The sequence below is a fragment of the Apteryx mantelli genome, chromosome 16, assembly GCF_036417845.1.
Source record: "Apteryx mantelli isolate bAptMan1 chromosome 16, bAptMan1.hap1, whole genome shotgun sequence".
Lineage (NCBI taxonomy): Eukaryota > Metazoa > Chordata > Aves > Apterygiformes > Apterygidae > Apteryx > Apteryx mantelli.
This window is the reverse complement of record NC_089993.1, coordinates 3,854,811-3,878,702: the sequence shown is the minus strand read 5'-3', so window position 1 is coordinate 3,878,702 and position 23,892 is coordinate 3,854,811. Positions and strand designations below refer to the sequence as shown.

Below are 23,892 nucleotides of genomic sequence, written 5' to 3'. Positions count from 1 at the left end.
GCTTTAAAATCTTTGTACACGATGCCCGTATGTGCTCTGATCTCTCCTGACTCAGCTGTTTGGCTCTTGTGTGCTGGGAGCTTTGACTAAAGGGCTTAAAACCCTCAACACGTGTGACAGCAAGTTCGTTCTCTGTCCTCGTAGCTGGGGGGCATGCGAGGTATCGTCGTCCCTCTTGCCTGTCGTGTCGTCTTCTAGGAGTAAGAGTCAATGCCACAGGACAGTGGTATAACTGGAGAGGGTGGTAGAAAACGTCCTGGAAGATTCCTTGGTCTGTTGTTAGGTGGTTTTCAGCCTTTTCTGGTTCGCAGGCTCCTGTGCGTATAGGTGCTTTGCCGTGCTTGGAGAAGGGAACCTGCTCTCGCTCTCGCAGGCTTGTTCTTCTTTGCCATCTCGCATAGCTCCCTAACAAATACTCTGCAAATTCCCTGAGTCTAAGGATCACAGGCTGCAAACATCTGGTCTATAGAAAAGTCAGATCAGGTGTTGGCTAAGACTCGAGTTTTACGTTCTAATTGCTGCTGCTGTTATTTCTGCGCTCTTAATAGTCTTTGTTTTAGAGGAGGTAACATCCCTTCGTGTACTTTTGGGACAAGGAAGAACGAACAGCTGATGTTTACACGTTTTATAGAGCAGATAATTGAGGAGTTGCAGTTCAGGGAGAATAAGAAGCAGATCTGAGGCTACCGATAGTGTAAAGTTTCATTTATTTTCTTCCATTGCCAATTACGATCTCACAAGCAGGTGTGTGACCAGTGGCCCCAGGATTGGTCGCATCCTTGTGGGTCTGTCCAGCATGTAAATAAACATAATTCTGGAAAATTTTTCCTTTTCTTTTTAGCTCTGTTTTGCAACTTTTGAAGCCTTTTATTTTGCGAGGGGTTGTTTGTTTATATGTTTTTATTAAGGAGGTGAAACAAACTGGCTGAAAAGGTGATACACAGCACTTAGCATCTCTGAACAGTGCCGTAGCTGTTGGCTGCAGGGGCTCTCGCTTAATCTTTTGTGCTAGAAACACTGCAGATACTCTGTGGCCAAAGTTTGACGATTTAATTAAAGATACAACCGTATAGTAATGCATCCTCGCACGGTGGATGCGTTCGGGGGTTTCCTCTTGACCGTCTCACCAGGGTTTGCTCTACTACTACACATTATTCTGAAGTGCCACTTGCAGCAGTTTTATTTTCATTGGTTTTATTTTTCAGTACTGAATTAGTAACCATTTAAAACTGTCAACTGTGTGTAAACAAGTGGTATGTACGTTATTAATAACTTACCTTGAATTACAAATGTCTATTTGCATTTCACAATGCATGAGGCATAACATCGGGGGAATTGTGAAACGACCGGGATTCGGTAGTGCGACATCGTTTCGATCTGTCTAGTCCCTCGTAGCCCTTTTGAATAAATATGTCGATGCTGGCACGATTTCCACAGCAGGCAATATTGATAGTTATATTGCTGTGTTGTCGTTTTGCTGAAAAATGCTGGCTCTTCTCCAATCCATCTATCAGGTGATAGAGCAGCATTTTTACAGCCTCTCTAGAAACTGGGCTTGCTCGCTAAGTAGCTCTTGACTTTTGACTAGAGAGCAGCAGAGTTTGAATTTTTTTTCTTTGGGATGGAAAAATAATAAATAATCCTTATGAACCAGTTTCACGAGAAGCACTCAGATATATTTAACAAGCACTTGATGCAAACATTAATTCTTCAAACGGTGCTGGTAGACTGTGATGACAGGTGAGAAAATGATGATCTTTTTCTTTACTTTGAAAACTGATGCAGAGATGTAGTTCAGAAAAAATTAATAGCCTCTTATTTTTAATGTCAGAATTATCTGTAATATACAATTTTATTTATTTTGATTTGATCCCTTAAGGACAAAATTTGATTTTTTGAGTGTGATTTTCTTAGGCTAATCAAGTTAATGAAGTTTTGCATGAGTTAACTTGAATGAATACACTTCAGTAAAATCTCACAGAGATTCTCATTTTCTGGAGAATATTTTTGTCTTATTCTTTTCAAATAAATTTTTTAAGTTACTTGCAGAGTGCAGAGGTCATCTTTCCATAGATGCTCCAGTGCCAATAAACAAGCATGGAGAAAAGCTGGCATAGGTTTGTAACAAACTTGGAATAACTAGCAGAATCAATAGTGTGTGTTTCTTAAAACACCACTTTATCTTCTCTAATAATGATTTTTATCTTGTTATTGCTTTCTGTAAAATGAAGAAGTGACAAGTTTTACAAATAGATATCCAAAACTGAGGAAAGGTTAAATGAGAAGGGTCGTTCTTACCGGTATGTGATTGATACTTAGAAAATTATGAGTTAAGAGATCTCTTATGTGTTGTCATGAAGATGCTTGAGATGATATATTTCCCTTCTGACGTAAGTGAAAGTGTTGATGCTTGCTGAGTGTTTTCAATATTACTTTATCAGTTGCTTGGGGAAAAAAAAATGTTCAAAAAACGACGATGACAGAATGGCATCATCTTACTTTGAAAAGTCAGATTGCAAATTTTTAACAATTACCAACCAAAAAAAAAGTTATACATGCAAAGCCAACCAGCTCTCAGAGTCGGTTTGCACGTGCACGCTTAGGATTTAGGTTTGCTTCTCTGCAAGTCCATAGAGAGCAGTGGAGTTGCAGGGCTCTTAGCGAGGGCATAATTAGCCTGTAGCATTGCCCTCGTTTAAATAAAATGCTGATTTAGCATGTAGGATCCTGACCTACCTGCATTATGCAAGAAGGAAAGAATTTGCCCAATTGTAGTGCTGTCAACACAAAGAGATTGCACCAGTATAGCAAAACAGTCTTCTAAAATCTTGTTTAAATTGGTGCGTGTTCCTGTCTGGATTCTATTAAAAAATATTAGTACCCAGAGCCACAATAGCTCACTTTGTTAGCAAATGCCTAAGTAGGCTCCAGTTGCATCAGACTATTGTGTTTTATTGGAATCCTTTTGCGCATCGTGCATGCTTGCTGTTTGTCATTGCTAAAATAGCAGTCCAAAAGGTAGGTGAAATCTCCCAGTGCTGCGTGAAATATTGCAGGCTGGAATTTCTAATAAACTTCTAACTGCGTTCAGTCTGGCTGTGTTGTTTTAGTTTAAGATAAAAAGTTCCCATCCCTGACAGCCTTGAGCTGACAAAACTCGCACGTGGGGTCGATCTCTGCTCCCCGTATTAACTTGCATCTGTATTTTGCAGCGGCTGGTACCGGCCCCCCGCAGTTCCTGGGAAATGCCGTCCGTTACGTGGACGGAAGAAAATTTAACACATAAGACGTAGCTGTTTCTGGAGTGCTTGTGGTTTTATATAATTGTCCCGTCTAGAGGGGTGGAATTTGCCTGAAAAATCCTCATCTATCGATATAGCTTTGGTTTATAATACAGATTGTTTGAAGGCCTTGCCTTGGAGATGTCCTCTGGATAATTTTCTGGTCGCTTTCTTCCCTCCCACGTTAAAATACAGTTTTAAGTTAGAAACAGCTTTTTGTTTGATCATACCAAAAGGAAGTTTTGGAAGTCTACACTATGTACCCCCAAAGACTTGTTACGCTCTTTGAGCAGTCAGGAAAGCCAGAAGTTTCCGTGAGTGCAAGCGTTTCAGCATGGAAATGTGCATGTCCCGGAGGCCGGGTTGGAATCTCCCGGAGCCTCCAAGGGAACCTACCGCAGTGACTTCCTCCGTCATCTTGCTGTCACGAAGCCGTTACCGTGGCCCAGCCACGAGCAGCAACTTGATGCGAATGCAGGGCTGATGCTGAGGACATTGGAGGATTCGAAGGCCTCTCTCCGTGCTTGTTTGCGTTTCAAAGAATTTGGTATTATGTTGGATGATAATACATGGTCCTAGATTTGTTCAAACGGACTATGATGCCGAAGGTAAGGTTGTTTGCTGTCTTAGCCGTGTGTTTCTGCTCTTTGAGGGATTTTCTTGTCAATTATGGGGAAAAAAAAAGGCATTTGCACACTAAACAAGAAACTGGAAGAAAACATCTTTTTTTCATTTTTTGTTGGTTTCTTGTTATTTTTTTCAATTTTCAAATGTAAAACATCTTTACAGAGTTGTGACCCTATCATTTTTCTTCATTTTAAGAACAGAGTCCCTAGCATGCCAAAGCCGGCAGAGTACATTGTACATCTAAACTGCCTTTACATCTGCTTTACATCACTGGAGCCATGCGAAGCAGGAGAGGCACCGTAGCTCTTTCCAGCTGCCATACCAGCGAGCAGCGCAGTGTTACTGGAGCGGCCTTACTGGGGCCGAGATGGCTCGGTTCCTCCAATTTAACCTCGCTGTTGCAAAGTGGCACTCTTACTCTTGCTCTGTCAGACAGTCATCTTTAATAGTTAATCCCAAATAACCTTGGACTGGATTTAAGCCCTCTTCTTCCCTTAAATATAGGAGCATCACGTATCTCTTAAGTTTTGCGAAGAGTCCTTAGAATAGAGATGATCTTTCCCATGGCAAGACTAAGAAATCATAGGGATCGGTCTCACTCAGCTTCATGTTTTTCCTTTTGCCAGTCGAGTTTTTAAAAATATATGTATATACGTTCCTGAGGCAGCAGTTATAGCTGGACCGTTGCGTTTGAGCTGCATGTCCTTCATGGGTTCCCCTAGGCCTTTTTCTCCCCTCTGCTTTTTTTGCACAGGTGAAAAGAAGATAAGATAGACTGAAGGAGGAATAGGACTTCATGCTGGCAGTTTAACTACAAACGTATATCGTAGGTTTGGATACAGGGTTCCCCCCTTATAACTGGCAGATGTTGAACACCAAAATTAGGCATATGTTGTCGATCAGCATTTTCCAAGCCCGCTGTTGTCTGTTCGCTGATTAAAAGTAGGCATTTCGCTAAACAAAGGAGACAGAAGAAAAACAGCGGTTTTCCATAGGACGGATGATGTCTCCAGTTTCTCTGGCTCCTTGCAATCCTTCTTTTGAGACTACGACGATAGGTTTGGGGGTTTGGGTTTTTTGGAGTTCCTTTTGGCTTTCCAATCTATAAAATTCTGTTTCATATTATCGTTGTTTCTGCTTTCCAGAGACCTAAGATAACAAGTTGGCTCATAAATTCCCCATTCTAATTTTAGTCACAGGAAATACGGTCTATACATTCAAAGTGCTTTTCCAGGTAGGGTTGTTTATTACAATCCAGGCATTTTGTAGTCACATGCTTTTGTTTGCACGGAGCTGAAAAGGGTTTCTACCATTCAGACTATAGGACTTTCTTTGTCTGAAATGCAACTTTTCAGGTTGGAGAAAATTACTTTTATTTTCTGTAAAGTCATCAAATGTTTTCCTGCACGATCCTGCAATGCAAATGAGGGAAAAATGTTTGTTGATAAAAGTCATTTAAAAAAAAAAGTGCATTTTATTCGGCTATATTGATGAAATATCTGGACATAAAAAGCTGAAATTCAGTGCTAGAGCAGGACATATCTGAGGAGTATTTTTAGGGCTTTAAAAAAACCCTGAAATTTTTTAATGTCATTTCATTTGTGGACATGATAGCTGCTTACGAAAATTGTGATATGCATTTTGTCTGGCTTTTCTGGCACTCAACCATCGTTTTTCAAGAGGGACGGATCTCATACTGCGGAGATCCTTTGCTTTCTGCTTAATAACATTGAAGTGCTCAGGAAACCGCTCTTGCATGTAAAGTTGCTCACAAAACATACCGAAGTAGTAGAAATTTGTTAGCGTTTCATATATAGGTTATTAGAATTAATATAAATATGTGTCTTAATTGCGTGGGAAGAAGTCTGCAGTTTGGGGCTCTGCGAGGAGCAGGTTACCTACAAAATGGACAAGACGAAAGGATGGTGCAATGGCCGAGGTTCTCGTGAGGACCGAGGCTGTGACCTTCAGTCCTGACAGCGTTAACCTCGCCGGTTTAATTTGAGAGACCAGCTCTGTGTGCTGATGGAGAGATCCAGCCGTTCGCGCCTGCCCAGGTATCAAGAGGAAGGATAGCAAGAGAGACGCCGCTCCTGCACCTGAAATGCAGCTCGGCAATCCTGGAGGAGTCGGCCCAGACGCCCAGTAAATGTTACTGTTCGTTTGCTGTATGATTATGGGAACAGATGTTTTGCTCCTCCCCAAAATTCCTGTCTAGTTTATCCATGCAGACAGTGAAAAAGATCTAGGAAAAAAGCAAAATTGCGAGTTTATAGTGGGTACCGAGCAGAAGTGCCCCACACATGTGTGGGGTGAGAGTTATTTCAGCCGCAGAACAGAAGTAAAGGCAAAGGAAGGAAAGACAAAATACCAAGTTAAATACTGCTGCCTTTCCTTCTGTGGTTTGCAAACGGTGAGTGAGAACAGCAATTTTTTAGATGCTATATCCACTATTGGGTAAACGCGACTGCCCGTAGTTCCTTGAGGAAATCGGACAAGCTGTTTGGTGCGGCTCGCTGGGTTGGCTGAGCGCTTCCGCTGGTCGAGCGTCTTGCAAACCTGCCGGGAAAGCCGCTCCGCTCGCAGTGAAGGAGCATCCTACCGGCTCCGCAGCCTGGGCACGCTGCCGCAGGGGAAGCTGCCGAGGTCCTGCCCTGGGAGCTCTGCCCCCTCCGCGCTTCGCCGTTCGCCAGCAGCCGCCGGAGCGTCCGCACCGTCCTTGGCGCTTCAGAGGCCCCGTAGCTCAGGATTTGCGTGGAGAGTCGAGCAAAAGTGATTTTTTTCCAGGTCAGTGAAATGCTTGACTGCAATTTTCTCTCTGGGTGATGTGCCTACAATGAGGCAACCTTTTTTTTTTTTCTTTAATTGCTTGAAATTTTAAAAAATACATATAGGTCTTTACATGCCTAAATTTCTCAAAAACAGGAGCCTAAAGCTGGGCTTCAAAGGCAGCAATTTCAGCAAGTTGTGATGTAGAATTACGACTTGCGCGCAGCATTTCAGCTTTCGCAGCTGTGAAAATTCGATTAACTGAAAGATGTTTTGCGGGTTTATCCCAACCTTTTTGATTATCCAGTTTGTATTTACCAGCTGCCGTTACCCAAGTGAGGACGTTTATCTGACCTTTTGCTTCTTTCAGCACAGATGAATACTTTAATCATAAAATTATTAGAATCTTCAAGGAGAAAAAATAAAAAAGCTCTCTGAAGCTATTTTTTAATTTAACAATTTGTTAGTAAGTTAAGATTGCAAAAAAGGGAAAGCAACTATTACTATTTAAGTAACAGCCCTCATTTACATTTGAAGTTGCACATATTTTGGCACTGCATTCAGCTTGGTTCCTGGGTACCTCTTTAAAGGTGCCTCAGTTGGTTTGTATTATCTTAGCTCCACAGCCAGGGTTCATCTAGGAAAAGGATTATAAATTTCATTTATATTTGTCCATTTGCAGATTTGCTCTCTCTCAGTTTCTAATGTTTATGTCTTTTGACCGGGATCTCGTGTTGTGGTTGTACATAGCTGCCGTTGATCCTTTTAAGTAGTTGTGCGTATTACCTGTAAATGTCAATGTTACTGTATAGTAACATCTGACTATTTCAGTGGAGCGTAGTTTTTGCAACCCAGGTGTACTGTTTTCACTTAAGGTGGTCACTGTGTTCTTCACTTCTGCTAGTTCTTAAGTTGCTTGTTGTGATTTAAACTACCCGTTCACTGGATTTGAATATTTTGCTATGGGGGAAGAAGAGGCTTGCGGCGCAATACTGGGTATAATAAAGCGATCAAGTGAGAAAACATTCCCCGTAAATACAAACGGATAAGGCAGTGATGGCATTTTAAGGATGAGACGAAGTATTTACTATTGCAAATCATCTCGGACTTGGCCACATGTTCTAAGATAGATTTGTGGCTGAGGACCCAAAGAATACTAAAGCTGACTAGTGGCAGGCACTGTATTACTTCTTGCATAAACATTAAGTTAGATTAGTACCAGAAAAATTATTTAAATTTTTAAAGGGAAAACAAAAACCATGGAAAAGTTAGGAGAGAAGTGCTGAAAAAAACCCTTTAATTAGTAGCAATAAATGTTTTTCTGTTCTTTTTTTTTTAACCGTTATTTGTCTGTCACATTGCATTCTAGAAACTGCAGTTAATATTTTATTTTACAGAGCAAGTCAGAGTCTGATGAAATTGTATGGCAACATATTTTATTATATGAGGAAACCTAAATGTAGATCTTGGTTTCCTTTCCAATGAATGGCAGTGGCTGAATACCAGTTTCTTTGCTCCCAGCTCTTTGGCAAAGTAACAAGTTAATGCGTCTTTAAAGGAAATGGAGAAAATCTTGTATTATAAGAACAAGAGAAGAGAAAGGAGGAGATGATTATGGAGAAGCATTAACCCCAAAGTAATTTACCACCAATCCTTTAAGAAAAAAAAGAACTGAAGCCAATCCTGAACTGCAAAGCTTTTTTTACGAGCTTGCTCTGCTGCTAGTAGCTACTTGTGTGAGTCTATAAAAGTTTGGGTTTTTTTCCTCATTCTGTTTTTACGGGCACTATTTTCTTAATATTGCAACTCTTTAAAAGGTATCAGAGGTATGTAAAATGAAATACTAAATTACTGCAAAATCATAGCTAACGCTGTGTTCATCAGGTCAGACAGGGACGGGTTATTAGTTAGCGTTACTTTCCAGCTGAAAAAGTGCGGCCATATATTCTTGCTCTCGTGTACGAGTGACAGTCGCTTTTGTTCTCGCACATGAGGAAAACAGGTTTCCTGCAATCCCTTATTTTGGGATGTAAGATACTGAAGAAGGATGGAGTTGAAAAACAGGGCTCAACTGTTTTTGTAACTTCGTACCTATTTACTAATTCTTTGGGAAGAAATATGCTATTAAAGTATGTCGACATTAAAGGAAATGATGGAAGGAGAAATAATGAAGGAGAATGATTAATACAAACCTATTTGGTAAAAGGGGGCATAATTAATACAGTTTGGATTTTGTTACCTCAATACAAGGCATGTCACTAATCTTACAGAAGAGAGAGCTGTGTACTGGAAAGCAGTTACCCTAAAACGGAGGTAACATGTCAGTCCATCTGCTGAATGCTGCTTCCTGGTACTGCAGCTGGAAAGGTGAAGCAGCTCACGGAGGCAGGAACAGGAATATATAGCAAGTGTGGGATTATATTTTTATTAAATGAATCAGTGTAGACCATGACTGAAATATCGTCACCGTTTTTTGGTGTCTCTTGCTTAGAAGCAGTACTGAAAAGGGTTTCGAAAGCATTTGAAGTTCATTAGATTATACATGTGAGCATGTGGTTTGCCAGAAAGAAGGTAATTTTCATCTTTGCTTTTAACGGAGGGCTAAAACGTTTCAGCTTCACACAGTTAAAGCATCAAAAATCGAAACGTGAATCTTATTTTACCAAGGAATTGCTTAGCAACACTTCTATTATAATATTCCCCATCTCTTGAAGTCTAGTATACAGACCTCCCGGCTTTGAAAGACGCACTGCGATGCCCTGTGCAAAAAGTCAGTCCTGAAGCCGTAAAAGCAAGAATACACCAATGATTTCACGAAAGCCTCGAAGGACCAGAACGCCTCTTCCCTCCCTTTCCCGGATGCTCCCAGCAGTTAGGCGAGAGCATTCGGCTCTGCAGCCCGGGATGGCAGGAAGGCTCCGGTTCGCAGCGCGCTGGCGTGAGCAGGCAGCTGGCAGGGAGCTGCCGGGAGCCGCGCTTGGCTCGGCAGCCCCTGCCGCTCCCTGCCCCTGCCCCTGCCTGCGCTGGTTAACTTTCCGCTCGCTCGGCAAAGATCCTTTTTTCTCACGCTACCAAAACCAGGTTGAGCATCGGGATGTTTATACACAAAATTATTTATAATTATGTTTGTTTATGTGCGTGCAGAAAACCGTGTGTGTGTGTGAGTGTGTGCCTGCATGTGATTTTTGTTATTAGGAGTGGGGTTTTTAGTATTTGGGATGGATTTCTGTCTTTATAAAAAGTTTAGAGAAACACCACTATAAAAAGAAGAAGAAGGGGACAAAGTAGAGGAATTTCTTAACGCTTCTAAAATTCAGTGTTAGTGGGACTCATAAAACCAGCAGATACAAAGATACAAAGATATTACCCGTTAACTATTTGGTCAAAAATGCGCTTTGCAAACGCTGCCATGTTGACGTGCAAAATGGCTGAATTCAAGAAATAAATGTTGGCTCTGTAGGCAGACGCCGTTACTTTGTTACGCTTTCACATTTTCATGACCTGAAGACGAGTGAAGGAAGCAGCTTGTCTTGTGCAAGATAAATACAAAACTTCTTTTTCCGAGGGGAGAAAAGAGCATGTAAATTAGATTAGTATGTTGGAGCGGGAGGGGGTTGTTGGGGTCCCCCCCCAGTCTGGTACAATATTTCTTCTTGTCGGAATTCACCAGCTTCCTGGTGTTGGTTTCTGAAAGGCATCTTTGGGAAAAGCCAAGACGGGCTGTTGGGTGAAGCCTGACGGAGTGCGTGTTTGCTATCGGGCTGTTCGAGATTGTGTGGTTTTTAAGCATTGACTTTGAATAAATTTGGAGGAGGGGGAATAAACGGTATAAAACTGAGAGTGGCAGGAGGGGAAGAAAGGAAGGGCTTTGCCTTTAAAAATGCCAGTTTTAGCTTTGCGTGCTGCTTTATTGTCCTGTCTCGAGTCAAAGTGTTGTGCAACCAAAAGTTGCAGTTCATTGTGTTTCACATAAAATAGCATCTGCTCCGTTGTTAGCATGTTAACTTAATATTTTTGTATTACCTGATTTAAACCTGCTGTGTGGCGATGTGGATGTTTTTCCTTCCGTACCCTTTTTTTATGCAACGTGACAAAGTGTTGCTTGTAGAAATGCGCTGGATATTCAAGAGAAGGAAAAATTCTACTCATGTATAATACATTTGGTTAAATCGATACTGTTCTCCTGCATTAATGATCCATTTTTTAAACCAGAATATTTCAGACTGAACATAGGAGTTGCTTTGTGAAGTGTCACAGAATTACAGGGAGTACTAAAGCAAATATAACTTTGCTAGCCTAAGAAGGGTTTGATAACAAAGTATTCGACAGGCGATGTTAGCAAAGGTCTGTACTGATTCAAGATTTTTAAAATGATTTTCAAAAACTTTTAAAAAATAACCTTTTTTCCTTCTTTGCTTTGCTGAGCCCTTGATCTTGCAAGCGTTTAACGTTTGCGAGCGCTCAGCAGCAGGAGCTGCTTTCCCATGGCGTGCTGCGATTCTGCAGCGTGTCAGCTCGGCTCTGCCTGCTGTCGGCTGCGACGCTGGGAGCTGTGCTCCTCGCCCAGCCAACGTGGTGGGGCTTGGGAGCGCGAGGAGGTAATACAGAGCGTTCCTTACGGCTTAAACCTTCTCGGTGCCAGCAATCAGCCATTTTAGCCGACTTTGAACCCCGCCGCTAAAACACGCGGGGCAGAGCTACGTGGGTGAGCATAGTTCCTAACGCGCGGCGCTGCAGGAACCGCTTTGGTTAGCGGGCTGGGCCGCGCGCAGGGAGCCTGACGGGTGGAGTGGGGTAGAGGAGCCGCAGCCCGCTGCGGTTTCAGGTTGGGGAGAGCGTGGATATTGCTTTTCCAAACAAGGTTTCAATTACCGGAGTACCGTAGCCTTTTCACTTTTTCCTCGGCGCGGAGCTCAGCCCGGAGATGATTTGACTTTATGTAACGCGGCTACAAAAAAATCACGCTGCACAACGCAAACAGGACGAAAGCTTTTAAAGATGCCTCCTTAAAAACACAGAAAACAACCCAAAATGGTTTTCCCCTTAAAAAAACAATGTAATAGTAGCAGCGGGAAAATAATGCAGTTGCTTTAAGATAGCTTTTAAAAATAGGGAGTAGTAAGTTTAACGCTGTAGCTTTCACCAGAGCAAACATATAATTGGGAGCTGATTGCGGTGAATTCCTTAAATTGCAGCCCCCATGAATCCGAGTTTTAAAGAGGCAGGCCTGCATCTGGAAGCCAGAGCAGCTCGGGATTTTATGAAACAGCAGTGCCAGAGTAAAGCCCAAGCACCACTACAGCTGGTATAGAAATGAAGGTTGGCTACAGTCTCACATCTCAAGTAAGTGAGCTAATGCCCCGGAACTGGAACAGCCTGAAGGACGCAGCAGCTTTCCCAGCGGCTGGTGAGCCTGGAGTTGAGCTGGTCGTGTGGACGCATCTCTCTGTGCGGCTTGTAGAAGTGCGTAGGGATTTGAATTACCAGTGGAATAAACAGGGAAACTGAAAAAATTGCTATTACTGCATCTATTATTTTTATTGGAAAGGTTGCAGACAAAGCATTGTCTGTGTTACACACTACAGAGAAAAAATGTTTATAGAACATGATTTTTTTTAATCTCTGAAGAAAGTGATAAGGGAACGAACTTATGGTAGTGACAGCTGTTAGAGGGACAGAAGACCACTGTCTTCCATGGAGCGGAGCGGAGCGGAGCAGCCCTTCACAGATTTTCCATCCTATGGAAGGAGGCAAGCGCATGTGGTTGATCACCACGATAGTCATGTGTCTGAATACAACTGGGTGACAAGTAGCTTGTCCCAAAAAAAAAAAAAAAAAGGCGATGGTTTGCCAACCCAGCAAGAGATCACATGAGCTTCTGTCTTTCAAAACAAGGCCGGGAGAATTCGGTTCCAGAATCACATGGGGCGACAATCTCTGATACTGCAAAATGACCCACACAGTGCAGGTGTAAGAGGCGATGCCCCCCATGCTTTTAGGGGTAGGATCAGTGCTCTTCCCTGCTTGGTGAGAGATTTCCCCTATAACGGCAGTAAAATTAACTCACTTGAGTTCAGGAGTAGGTGGGATAAGTAGTTCCTTCTTAGGCTTTGTGCCTAGACCATGACCCAGAATATCAGAACACACTTCTATGAAAGTGAAGCAATATTCAAAACAGAATTCAGATCCTTATTTTTTTGAACAGGTTTTTCATACTGATGGGTTTCATACAATATTCACCAGCCTGACATTTAATAGTGGATCTGGTTTCCAATTATGCCTCAGCTCATACAACAGTTGCAGAGAGTGTGTGTGGGTGTATGTGTGAGAGAGAGATTGATTTCGTTCTTTAAAAATGTGAAGTCTCCTCTAACGATGAAAACCCATCAGAATTTCTAGCACTTATACTCCATTTCCTGCTTCAATGTGCTACCAGCGTTAATCAATCTTCGCCGTATCTCTGTGAGAAATGGAGGTTATAGCTGAAGGATTTCCAGAATTGGAGTATCAATACAGATATCGCTGAAAAACAGGCTGTGAAAAACAGGCTGGAAATACTTTGCCAAAAGTAAAGAGTTAATGTCGGAGCTCAGATTCCAGTTTTGAAGTGAACATGTTAGGTCTTAGCTTTTTTTTCCCAAAAATATATGAGTAAAAATGGAATAAAGGAAGTACATGTCAGTCATGGCTGATGCTATGTGCTGGAACTGTCTCTTGTATCTGGGACAGCACATGTTGGGCAATTCTAATTCCCACCACTTTACACATGATATCTTTATATTCCTAATGGTTGTTCCCAGCTATCATCTGGGATTTTTGCACTGTATTCCTGAGCCACGATAGTCAAATAGTATGAAAACATGCCTTCTTTGATAGTTACCATATTTCATATCTGAGAAGTCAAAAGGAGTGTTATTTTTGTCATTCTGCCATTCTGACTGTTCATTTCTTTTCTGCAGGTTTAAAGACGTACCTGATATCTGGTCAGAAAGCGAAGGACCCTCACTGCAGCTGCTCACAAGCATTGCTCCCTGGCTTGGAGTCGGGAGATGCAACTAAGATCCAGGGAGCGCCGTCAGCTGAGAACGCTGGTGACTTGACAAAGACACTCAAACATGCGGAAAAACCTAAGGTTAGTTCTTGTTTCAAAGTCAAGCAGCGTGGATCTAAAACTGTACCAACAAGTGAGAGGTGTGTGGATGGGAGAACCTTATGGTTTGCTTATTCATTGCTTCATATATGTGTGTGTATATATATATATATATATATTTTTTGTGACAAAAGCTGGTTTGAGGGAGGAAAAAACTGTAAAGCAAAATGCTTGACAAAGAATCTGAAGTAATATGAGCACTGCTTTAAAGGTGATTTCAGATAAAGAATTTTCTTAATATTTTTATTTTCTTAATATTATTATCTTAATATTATTTTCTTAATATTTCAGGACTGAGAGGTCCAACCTTATTTATCAATGGTCTCAATTTTATGGGGGGGGGAGGAGAATCAGTGCCTTATGCAGCTGTAACTTCTGTGATCTTCTGCATTTGCTGTATTCTGCTTCTGCTTTTCCCTATCGTGCATGTCATATACATATGAATCTTCTCGTATGAATATGTAGCAGACATCAATACCCCCCCCCCCCAAAAAAAAAAAAAAGGCTCTGGTAGGCTATGAGATTGTGTTTTATCCGCTTGCTCTAGAAACCTATATCTAGACCTGAGGGCAATGATTTGTATGGATTCAGCTTAGAGAAGTGATAACATTTTGTTATGTTCACACCTCTCACAAGAACTCTTGACAAGGAAATCTGTGAAACAATGTGTATTACTTTGCTGCTTTGCTGTTACTCTCAATCTTCCAGGTCAGAATAGATTTCCCAAACAACAGATGACTATTCTCTCTTTTCTTTTGGGTAAAGAGTTCCTCCTATTGGGTTGGCTGAGCTGGGCACCAATGGTCAGAACCAGGGGTGTGAAATGGCCATCAGAACTCCACCGTCATTAGGCTTCAGTGGTGCGAAGCCCAGTGGAATTAGTCCTGAGAGGATCTCTTCAACACAGATTTGATATTTAGCTGACAGAGCTGATGGGCGAATGTCTTTGCTGCTTGTATGTATGTTGTCTGGATTAGGAGAGATGGCCGAGGCACCTCCACCCTGTGTCTGTGCTTGGTTTTAGTTTTGGACTGCAAACACTTGATCACTAGTGAGGTCAGCCAGAAGGCTGATCCGGAGTTGTGGCCAAGACTATATAACTGCAGAAGGTAGCTTTAGCCATCTTTGCTCCTTCCCCTAAGTTTGCACTGTGTACAGTGTGACTAGTCCCAAGCTGTGGTGGTACTTTTCTATTCCTATTCTTTTCCCATATATAACAAGAGTGTATTTGGCATCGGTGACATGCCAGCTCTCCAGCTCTTGCTTGTCTTTCAGTGAAGGTGATAGGAAAATCTGCCGCAGAGCAGTGAATGGAGATCTGTACCACTGAGTCAGTCTGTGCAGCTCGCTGCATGGCCATGGAGATGTGCTGAAGCTGACTTTGAGCAAGCAGCTGAGAAGCAAGTTGTATTCGCACAGGCGTCTTGCTCTGCTCGTGGCTCGTTCAGCACGTCCATGGGTAACCTTGTGGCACTGCTTCGAGTGGCACAGACGTACTGTTAGCGTAGCATAATCCCTGCGTCAGGTAAGGAAAACAGGGGAGCCTGAGCACCGTCGAGCTCCACAGCATCACGCTGTTGTTTTCAAGTGATGCTGTGACAGCAGCGAGTAATAAAGCGCTCTGCTTCGAGTAGTGAAGGAAGAAGAAAGTACCAACCGGAGCAGCATTACTGAGCTGCCAGCGGTGAAGTAGAGGGCAAAGAGGAGGGATTAAACAAAGCAGTAAAACTCAAGTTGCTGCTGCGGGAGGAGGTAAGTATGCCCTGTTAATGTCAGACAGCAAAGTGAAGCTTTAACTGCGGCGGCAGTGAAACCACAGTGAAGTGTGGTACTGACCTGGCTGCTCTTAAGGTTTGCTAAAATTTATTATGTATTAACTTGGGATAGTCATTGTTAAAATAACCTGAGTCCAAAATGTGATCTGCTGTTGAGAATCATCTGGCCCTTCAGTATGTGTTTTCTAAAACACAAGGTGACTTGCTCTGAAGAAAGGCAACACAGTTGTGTCGCTATTCCAAAACAAGTAGTATGCAGCCTTGAGACATGCTGGTGGCCCACATCGTTTTGTTGACTGCCTGCTCCACTTGCTATGGTTTTTTACTCTGGGACCATCTTGACCAGGTGTTTGTTACTGTTTAAACGCTGAAAGCAGATCTGCACGGTGCAAAAGTGCAAACATGGCTATCCAGATAAATGAAGGAGAAGCTAAAACTGGCAGTTCAAGAAGGGAAGCTTCTTCAGAAAAACGTCTAGGACAAGTGCCTGCTCAGTTTCAGTCTTCTTGGATACCCTGTCTACCTTTGTCCTAAATTTATGCTTATGGGTACCTGTTTTTATTCATCACCATGAGCACTGCAGGTCTTGGCAGTGATTTCCCAAGCAGTCTGGCAATACTTTGCAGATAGTGCTCCCTGACTCGCCCAAAATACCTGGATGCTGAAGTGAATCTTGAATGACCCCCAAACTTAGCTTCCCATGCTGTGTGATAAGCATCCATACAATGCATGACCAAAATGTGTCAGAATGGGTACAGCATAATGATTCATGTGAATGCTGAGCACGTACTTAGAAACACGTTCTGTGACTGCAGCTGGAGCATGGTTGCAATTGCAAATGGTACTTGCTTCTCAAGGCATTGCTGGTTGCAGATACTGCAAACTCCACAGCAGGTTTTCAAGTATAGATGAAGTATAGATCCAGGCTTCTCTCTGCCTGGGTAGTCTGTCGCTGGAGTGGTTGTAGACCAAGAAGGCTGGGTCAGACTTTCAAGGAAAGTTTAATTTGCCAGCCATGCTAGAGTAGGTCTTACAGCATTAAAAAACAAGCAAACAAAAGGAACAACTTTATGATTTAATCGTGGTTCATGCCCAATTTAATATGACTTTTTTTAAAAGGAGTGGGCTTCTTTTTTACTTTTTTTTTTTTTTTTTTTTTTTTTTTTAAGCCTTCAGTTTGCTGGTAGGGTCTGGAGATAAAATTTGCAAAAGAATCATGACTTACATGCCAACTGTTTTAAATACAAAGCTGTAAACAGTATCAGTGTGGGAGGAGATGACTCCAACTCTGCTAAGAAGACTAGAAAACTAGGAGGTGCCAAACTATAGGCAAGTTGAAATATTCTTCTTTTAAAGGGAATAAGTGACCATATTGGGGAAAAACATTACTTTAGCATTTGGATCTTGAACAGATGTTTGGGAAGGTCAGGAAGGAGAATGCGACAGTAATTGATCCATGAAAGGCATTATATTTCGTCCTCTCCTCGACAACATCAGTAGTTAATTGCAAAATATCACTGAAGTATGAATATCAATAAAATGCCTATTTCAAGTCATAAAGTTTGTACATAATAAAATGGCAAAGAAAGATGCTAAAAATAGAAGTAAACCTATAGTAGCAGCTGATTCTTGAATGAAAGCACTGTAACCTACTTACCTGGTTTTGGTGTCTATTTACTTTGCCTATCATATTTTATAAAAGCCCTTACTTGACTTGGAATCATAAGCTGTTGTAAAAATGTTCTAATTGTCTCCTAGAATGAAAACAGAAAGTAGTTTTGCTTGATTTGGTGTTTGCTGAAAGTGCATTAATGTATTATTCATTGTGACTGGGCCACATACGCATTGAGCTTATGTAAGTGTCTACAGTAAAGAGTGAAGTTAATGATGTTGGCTTGCACACATAGGGATAAGTCAGATAAACCGCTGTCTCTTTTCAAAAGGTCGGGCTTCTTTTCTGAGATTTTTGTCATCTGATTTAACCCCAGGAGCTAAGTATTTGAGGTGGTCTTGCTGATTTATTAGCAAGATCAAACAGGGAATACTGTTTTTATTTTTGATAATAAAGGTATATATATTTTTTTTTTATTATCACCATTAACTGACTTCTGCCATGATTAAAGCTACTTACGAATGCTCTAGGAACATAGAAGGCTTGTTAGTCCATTGTCCTGCTCATTTTTAAAGCCATTTAATACTACCTTACATAAAGTGATCAAGGCATTCATGATATTTAGTCCTAGACTTTTTTTTTAAATAAAATCTTTTAAGAACCGACCACATGGTTTCTTCATATGTGTTCTTCATCTATTTCCACATTAGGAAACTCATAGATAATTTCGGTACCCCAACCCAGACTGTGTCCCTGAGGAACAAAGCACATGATGGTCTGCTGGCTAAGAAGGCCCAGAATCTTCATGAAATAGTTTTAGGGACATTATTGGATGATTAGGTGGATCAACAGTCATTGGAAGAGTGGGCCATACCGTAACAACCTTAAAATTTAAGATGCTACATTTTTGAATTTCAGATATGACACCAGCGAAGGGAGGATGCTTTGGATGAAAAGTCAGTCCTCAAAAAGAGTTATGCACTGGTCTTTGAAACAGGGAGTGGATCTGAAGGGAGAAATTGTCTTGATTTTGGGCTAGAAGAGAGACATGGGGTATTGAGTTTGGGACAAAAAGTGCATGCAAGACTCAAGTTGCTTGTTGGAAACTTTATCAAGACGTTTAGTGAGATAACTAAACCATCATTTAGTCTGGTGTGCCCAGTTTAGCATGCTGTTCCTGGTGACTGGTGTGTCTGTACCCGTTAATAACCTTTTGACAAGCCTGGTAACAGTAAATCATCTTATGATCATAGGAATTGCCAATAGGGATCAGATACAGGGTCCATCTAATGCAGTATTGGGTCTCTAAATGGCCAATGCTAGAGAAAAGTTTGAAGAACTTTGCAAGATACAGATATGGGATTAATTCCCCTTGAAAAGATCACATCTTAACTTGGAGGGTTTGGGTTGTTTTAAAAACTGAAGCGTGACATTTGAGATTGCTTCCAAAATGTGTTACCTGCGACTATTACAACTCCTGATGTTTTTGTTTCCGTGTTTCCTATGACATTTGCTCAGTGTTTGGCCTCAACAACGTTCCATAGCCTGAGCTCTGTTCCGCTGTCTTATGAAGCTGTATGAAAAAATATTTCCCTTTATTAGTTTTGGAATTGTTGCTTTCCATTTCTCTATGCCATTAACAGCACATCATGGTGTCTTGTGTTTTTCTGAATTTTGCTGTATTTTGTGCTAAGTCTTCACTCAGCTGATCATAATATCATTCAGATCCTTTTGCAGACAGTTTTTTTTAAATAGGAAAATTGCACTTCTCTCACTAAAGCTTATTTTATTCTTCTTTCTTTGCCAATATGCAATGATTACAGTATATCTGTGATCTTATACTTGTAAAGCTTTCCTGGGTTAGATTTAGCTTTAGGAAACAGAAAATCTGTGATTTGTTTTTGAAATGGCAGATTTTGTTCCTTTCGACTTTTGCTCCATGTTTCCCATTTTGTAGCTTTGTGTCTAGTTTAACCATGCAGCAAGTATACAAGTGGACCAAATTATGAATTGCATAATATTAAGGTGACACCAGAATGTTCCTGGCTAAATGTTTTTTGTCTCATTGCAGCCTTGTCCTTCTTGTAGTACCACCCTTGCTCCCCACTGCGATGTCAGCATAGAAGAAGGAGCTATCCAAAATGGTTGTCAGGATGAGCATAAAAACAGTACCAAGGTAATTTAGACTTCCCCACTTTCCTGTTTTTCCCTCATTCCTTTACTTCAGTTAGCGTTCTCATTTTTGCAATGCATTGCTGTTTCCTTTATTTAACCTCTTAAGCAGCAGAGCTGATTTAGATTTGAATTTTTGTGTTCTCAACTTTAACTGAGGCAACCCAGATTTTCAAAATGACTAGAAATTTGTCAGCCTGGTTTGAAACCAAGAGGGACCTAAATTTTGGACTCTTTAAATTATGCTGAGGCTACCCACAGAGGCAGAAACAGCATTACCACTCTCTCCATGACTTACACCCGTAGACTGTGTGTCACCTAGTCACAAGTTATGCCTGTGTCTTGCCAATGTCTTCTGTGTAGTAGCTCTAAAACACAACCATTCCTGTTCATCCACATGACTGAAACTCTCAGCATCTAAGTTTTTTCACTTCCTTTTCTCTCTGACAAACACAGTCTTACATATTCAGCATGCTGCCACAAAGATTGTTTTCCTTGCCGGTTGCCTAGATATTCTTAGGGAAACCACCTACTTCCCCTGCAGTACCAGACATTACCTATTTGTCATCTTGTTCATGGCCCTTCGTAGCCTCTCTGCTCTGCCTTTTGCCTCTTACTCTTTCCTGAAAATTAGGCTCCCACCGAAATGCAGACTGGATGCCGGTTTTCATCACCTGATTGTTGTATTTTCAAATAAATGTAATGACTTCCCTCATCAGGGAGGATTGCTTTATAAACATGCTCAGAGCTAGCCATCCCATTCCTTCAGATCTATCTTTAAAACTCTCCTTGCATGTAGTGCTGTCCGAACACTTGCCTGATGAGTTGTTACGTTAATCTGCATTTGTCTCTCTGCATTCAGCCTGTATCTGACCTTCCGTCTCTCATGCTTACGTTGTAAACTCAGGTAGAGACAGCCTTACGGTACTGTACTGAAATGGTATGTAATACAGTAGGCCGTATTTCTTTCTCCTGCAGCTATATTAGCTTCATGTGTTGTAATCATCAAGTCATTTAACCTTGCCGAGAAAAGGTCTGTACAGTGCTGAATAAAATGTCAGTAATTTCACTGGAAGAAACATGCTACTGGAGACCAAGTTAGATGTCCCTCATTTATTCTGTTTATTTGGTGCTAGTCAAAAATTGGACCAGTTACGTGCCTCTCCAGTAAATCTGAGATGCCTGTTGAAATGAAAGCTTAAATGAGAGCTACACGCACAGAGGTTGCTGTGCCATTTGATTTCCAAATCTTCTTTACAGTCTCAGATTTCTTAGGAAGAAGGGTCATAAGCTTGCTTTACACCTCCCTAGAGTTGTTTTTTTCCCATGCCACATCACTGCACTTCATGTCAGCCTTGCAGCATTCAGGTTCTCTGTCTGTCTGTCTGCCTCTCTCATCTCCCTAAACTATATTAACCACTTCCTCAGTCCTTCCCTGCGTCCTATCTTCCTTTGGAGCCTTCCTGTCTCTTTATGAGAGGAAATTGTCACGTGGTGCATTGAATCTGAGAGCTCAGAACAGCTGTACGGCCTGTTGCCATCAGAAACCACAGTAACATTGGGGCTAACGACATTTATTAAATAGGGATTTTCTCCTGACACACAAGCAGTTTCAAATTCTAATCCTCTCCTGTTAAGATTAACAGAGTGGAGGCAGCACAGGAAAACCTTGAGCTGACTGAAGGGAAGAATTTTCTTAGGGATTTGAGCCTTTGCCAAAGAGCTAAAGAGAAAAGGCCAAGAGAAGTCCATGCTGACCTTCTCTGAAAGAGCAGAAAATTTCACTGCATTCTTCAGATGAATTCAAAGATCAAGCAGGGAAAGCAAACAGCACATGAAAGTGCGTATCTTGTATTCGAGCTGTTCATACCAAAAAAAAGTTTGTTTTCTATCGTTTACTGCTTTTTAAGTAACGACATCTGCTGCAGGGGTGAGGAAAAAGAGGAAGATTCTTTCCAAAAGAAAAAGAATAAAAAGGATAACTATGACCCTCATTTTCCTAGGCCTCAAGTTGTTCTGGGAAGTGCCCAAAGCAAATATAATCTCTAGCATAAATTAGAGAAAAATAAAAGAAAAACGAAAAAGAAGAACCTTCAATACTATCAACTGGTTTGACAGTTCTCTTTGGTTTGCCTTATTACTCCTCATCTCAAAAAGGAGGAGGTTACTCTGGTGCTGCAGTATGTCATGTGCTCCTTAGAAATGTTCTCTTTGGGTTAGCCAGGTAATCTGTTATAGTTACGGGAGGACCTGTTCTTAAGTTGCTGAATCTTTTCCCTTAGAAAAGATTCTGGTGGCCTTTTATTTGCGAAGTTCTCGTGCCTCTGGCTTGCCAGGAGAACGCCCCTTCATCCTACAGAAGCGCCTCTCCAGGCCAAGAATCCTGGTGTGCTTTTGCTGAGATATGCACTGCTGAATCACCTTTCTCTTCTGGTGCTTATGTTCTTTAGTAAAATATTGGCCGCGCCCCAAGGCAACTACTAAACTTGACTGTTACACTTTGTCAGCTGCTGTCACTGTATTGTGAACACCTGCAAGCTGCCAAAACAACTGTCGCGAGTGGTGGTAGGGACGAGACTTGGAATCCTTTCTGCTCCTTGCTCCCGACACATGGCCCTGCAGGTTCACGCTTTCGTCTGGGCAGCCCCCAGGGTGGCAGTCCTGCGTTTCTCCCGTGCTGGAGGAAAGGGAAGTGTAGCTCAACTCCCTCCTCCTTCTCCTGCAGCTTCGGCAGCCTGCTCCAATACACCTTGCTATGACATATGATACAGAGCAGGGCTTCCTTCAGCTCTTGAGGTCATGACAGTTAGAGGGAACCAAGCCCAAGTACTTTCTGACTCTTCCCCACTCAAGGTAACAGTCTCCTGCTGCTCCATTAGTCTTACATCTTCAGTATTATTTATGAGACAAGTGATGAATGAAAGTTTTTAGCACGCGCAAAATACGTGGGGTTTTTTGTTCTACTAGAAAAACAGATATCAAGAATGCTTATGTTAAAATAATGTTGTTAGGGTTGTGTTTTGTTTTTTTGCAGCATCTTCCTGTCAGAAAATAGGGAATAATGTATAAATCTTTAATTACAGCAGGCTATAGTTGCATACCTCATTTCTTTTACAGGATAAGTGCACAAGGAGCTTGAATTAATTTTGCATGGGCAGCCAGAGATCAGATATTTCTTAACTTTAGGCTGATGTTGCAATCTGAATAACTTATTTCAGTGCATGATTTGGGTGCCAATGATATTTATGGTATCAATTTATGGTCACTAATGTAGCATCCAGTAATAGTCTTATGGAGGAGCTAGTCACTGCTATGCTGGCTGCTGTAGAGGCAGAAATGAAGAAACTTTTGTCATGAGTGGGTTTCAGCTAAATAAACATGCATTTTATAGGAGAAGGTGTGAATGATTTCAAAGCAGGTAGAGCTACGTTTGTGACACGGCTAAGTAAAAGTTCGGTGTGATGGTAGAGCTTGTTTTAACTTTCGTTCCATTAAATCTCTTCTGTCTGCTTTGCCAACCATTTAATGTTTCCTGTGTATGTTTTTCTTTCTGTCAAGCAGGCTCCGGGAGGACATAATCCAAAGACTCAAAATGGACTTTTGAGTCCTCCACAGGAAGAAAAACTGAGCAATAGTCAGACCTCGCTTTATGAAATGTTGCAAGAGAAAGGAAGATGGGTGGGAGTGAGTCTGGATCAATCAGCTCTCCTTCCTTTGAGGTTCAAAAACATCAGAGAAAAAACAGATGCTCACTTTGTGGATGTGATTAAAGAAGACAGGTAAGAAAGAACGGGTTGCATAATGTAAAAATCCTCCAAAGGGGAGAAGGTAACAACAGTGCTCGTGTATCTTTAATTTTTATTTGGGTGCTTTTTCTCTATTATTGTTGAGATGTTAAAACGTGTTGTATGTTTTCTAAGCTTGGTCTGTGTTCATTTTGGAAACTACAGTAGGAACTTGACGTCAAAACCATTCTGCTCAGAGAATATGTAAAGCCAGTTTTTTCATCATTTTTTCCCTTGGTGAACAGTGATTCTTCATTTGACTCTTATAAAAGGAAAAACACCCCTTAAATGACTCATCATGAAATTGACCTTTTATCTTTACATTCAGAATTCCTCCTAATGCATATATGTGTGTGTGTAGGTAGTAAGTATATACATACATACATATACATATACATACATACATACATATATATATATGTAGTGCGTATAGGTACTTCTGCAGTTAACAATGTAACATAAAATTTGAGGCACAAAAATTCACATTTTTGTATACAAGAAGAACAACATCTGACATCATGTGATTTACTAATGCCTAGAAATTGTATTTGGCTTGGAAGCAGAATTAATAGGAGTGAATTCTCATGGACCTATTAGCTACCTACAGCATTTGTAAAATTAGCCTCTCCATTTCAAACAAAAAAAAACCAAAAAGAACCCTTCTTTTGGACAGAGGAAAATATGTTCTCGGTAGCATGTAATTTTTGTAAGCACACAACCA

At 41.3% G+C, this 23,892-nt stretch overlaps 1 protein-coding gene across 4 annotated transcripts in view; it reads left to right on the top strand.

Moving 5' to 3' along the window:
• ADCY9 (adenylate cyclase 9) overlaps positions 1-23,892 on the top strand; it is a 97,498-nt gene that overhangs the window by 33,356 nt on the left and 40,250 nt on the right. For 2 of the 4 annotated variants that reach the window (XM_067306141.1, XM_067306138.1), the window contains 3 exons: positions 13,637-13,809; positions 19,286-19,390; positions 22,945-23,165. In XM_067306141.1, coding sequence (XP_067162242.1) covers positions 13,637-13,809; positions 19,286-19,390; positions 22,945-23,165 — 499 coding nt within the window. The remainder of the gene's footprint in view (positions 1-13,636; positions 13,810-19,285; positions 19,391-22,944; positions 23,166-23,892) is intronic. The other 2 variants (XM_067306139.1, XM_067306140.1) reach the window with 2 other exon arrangements.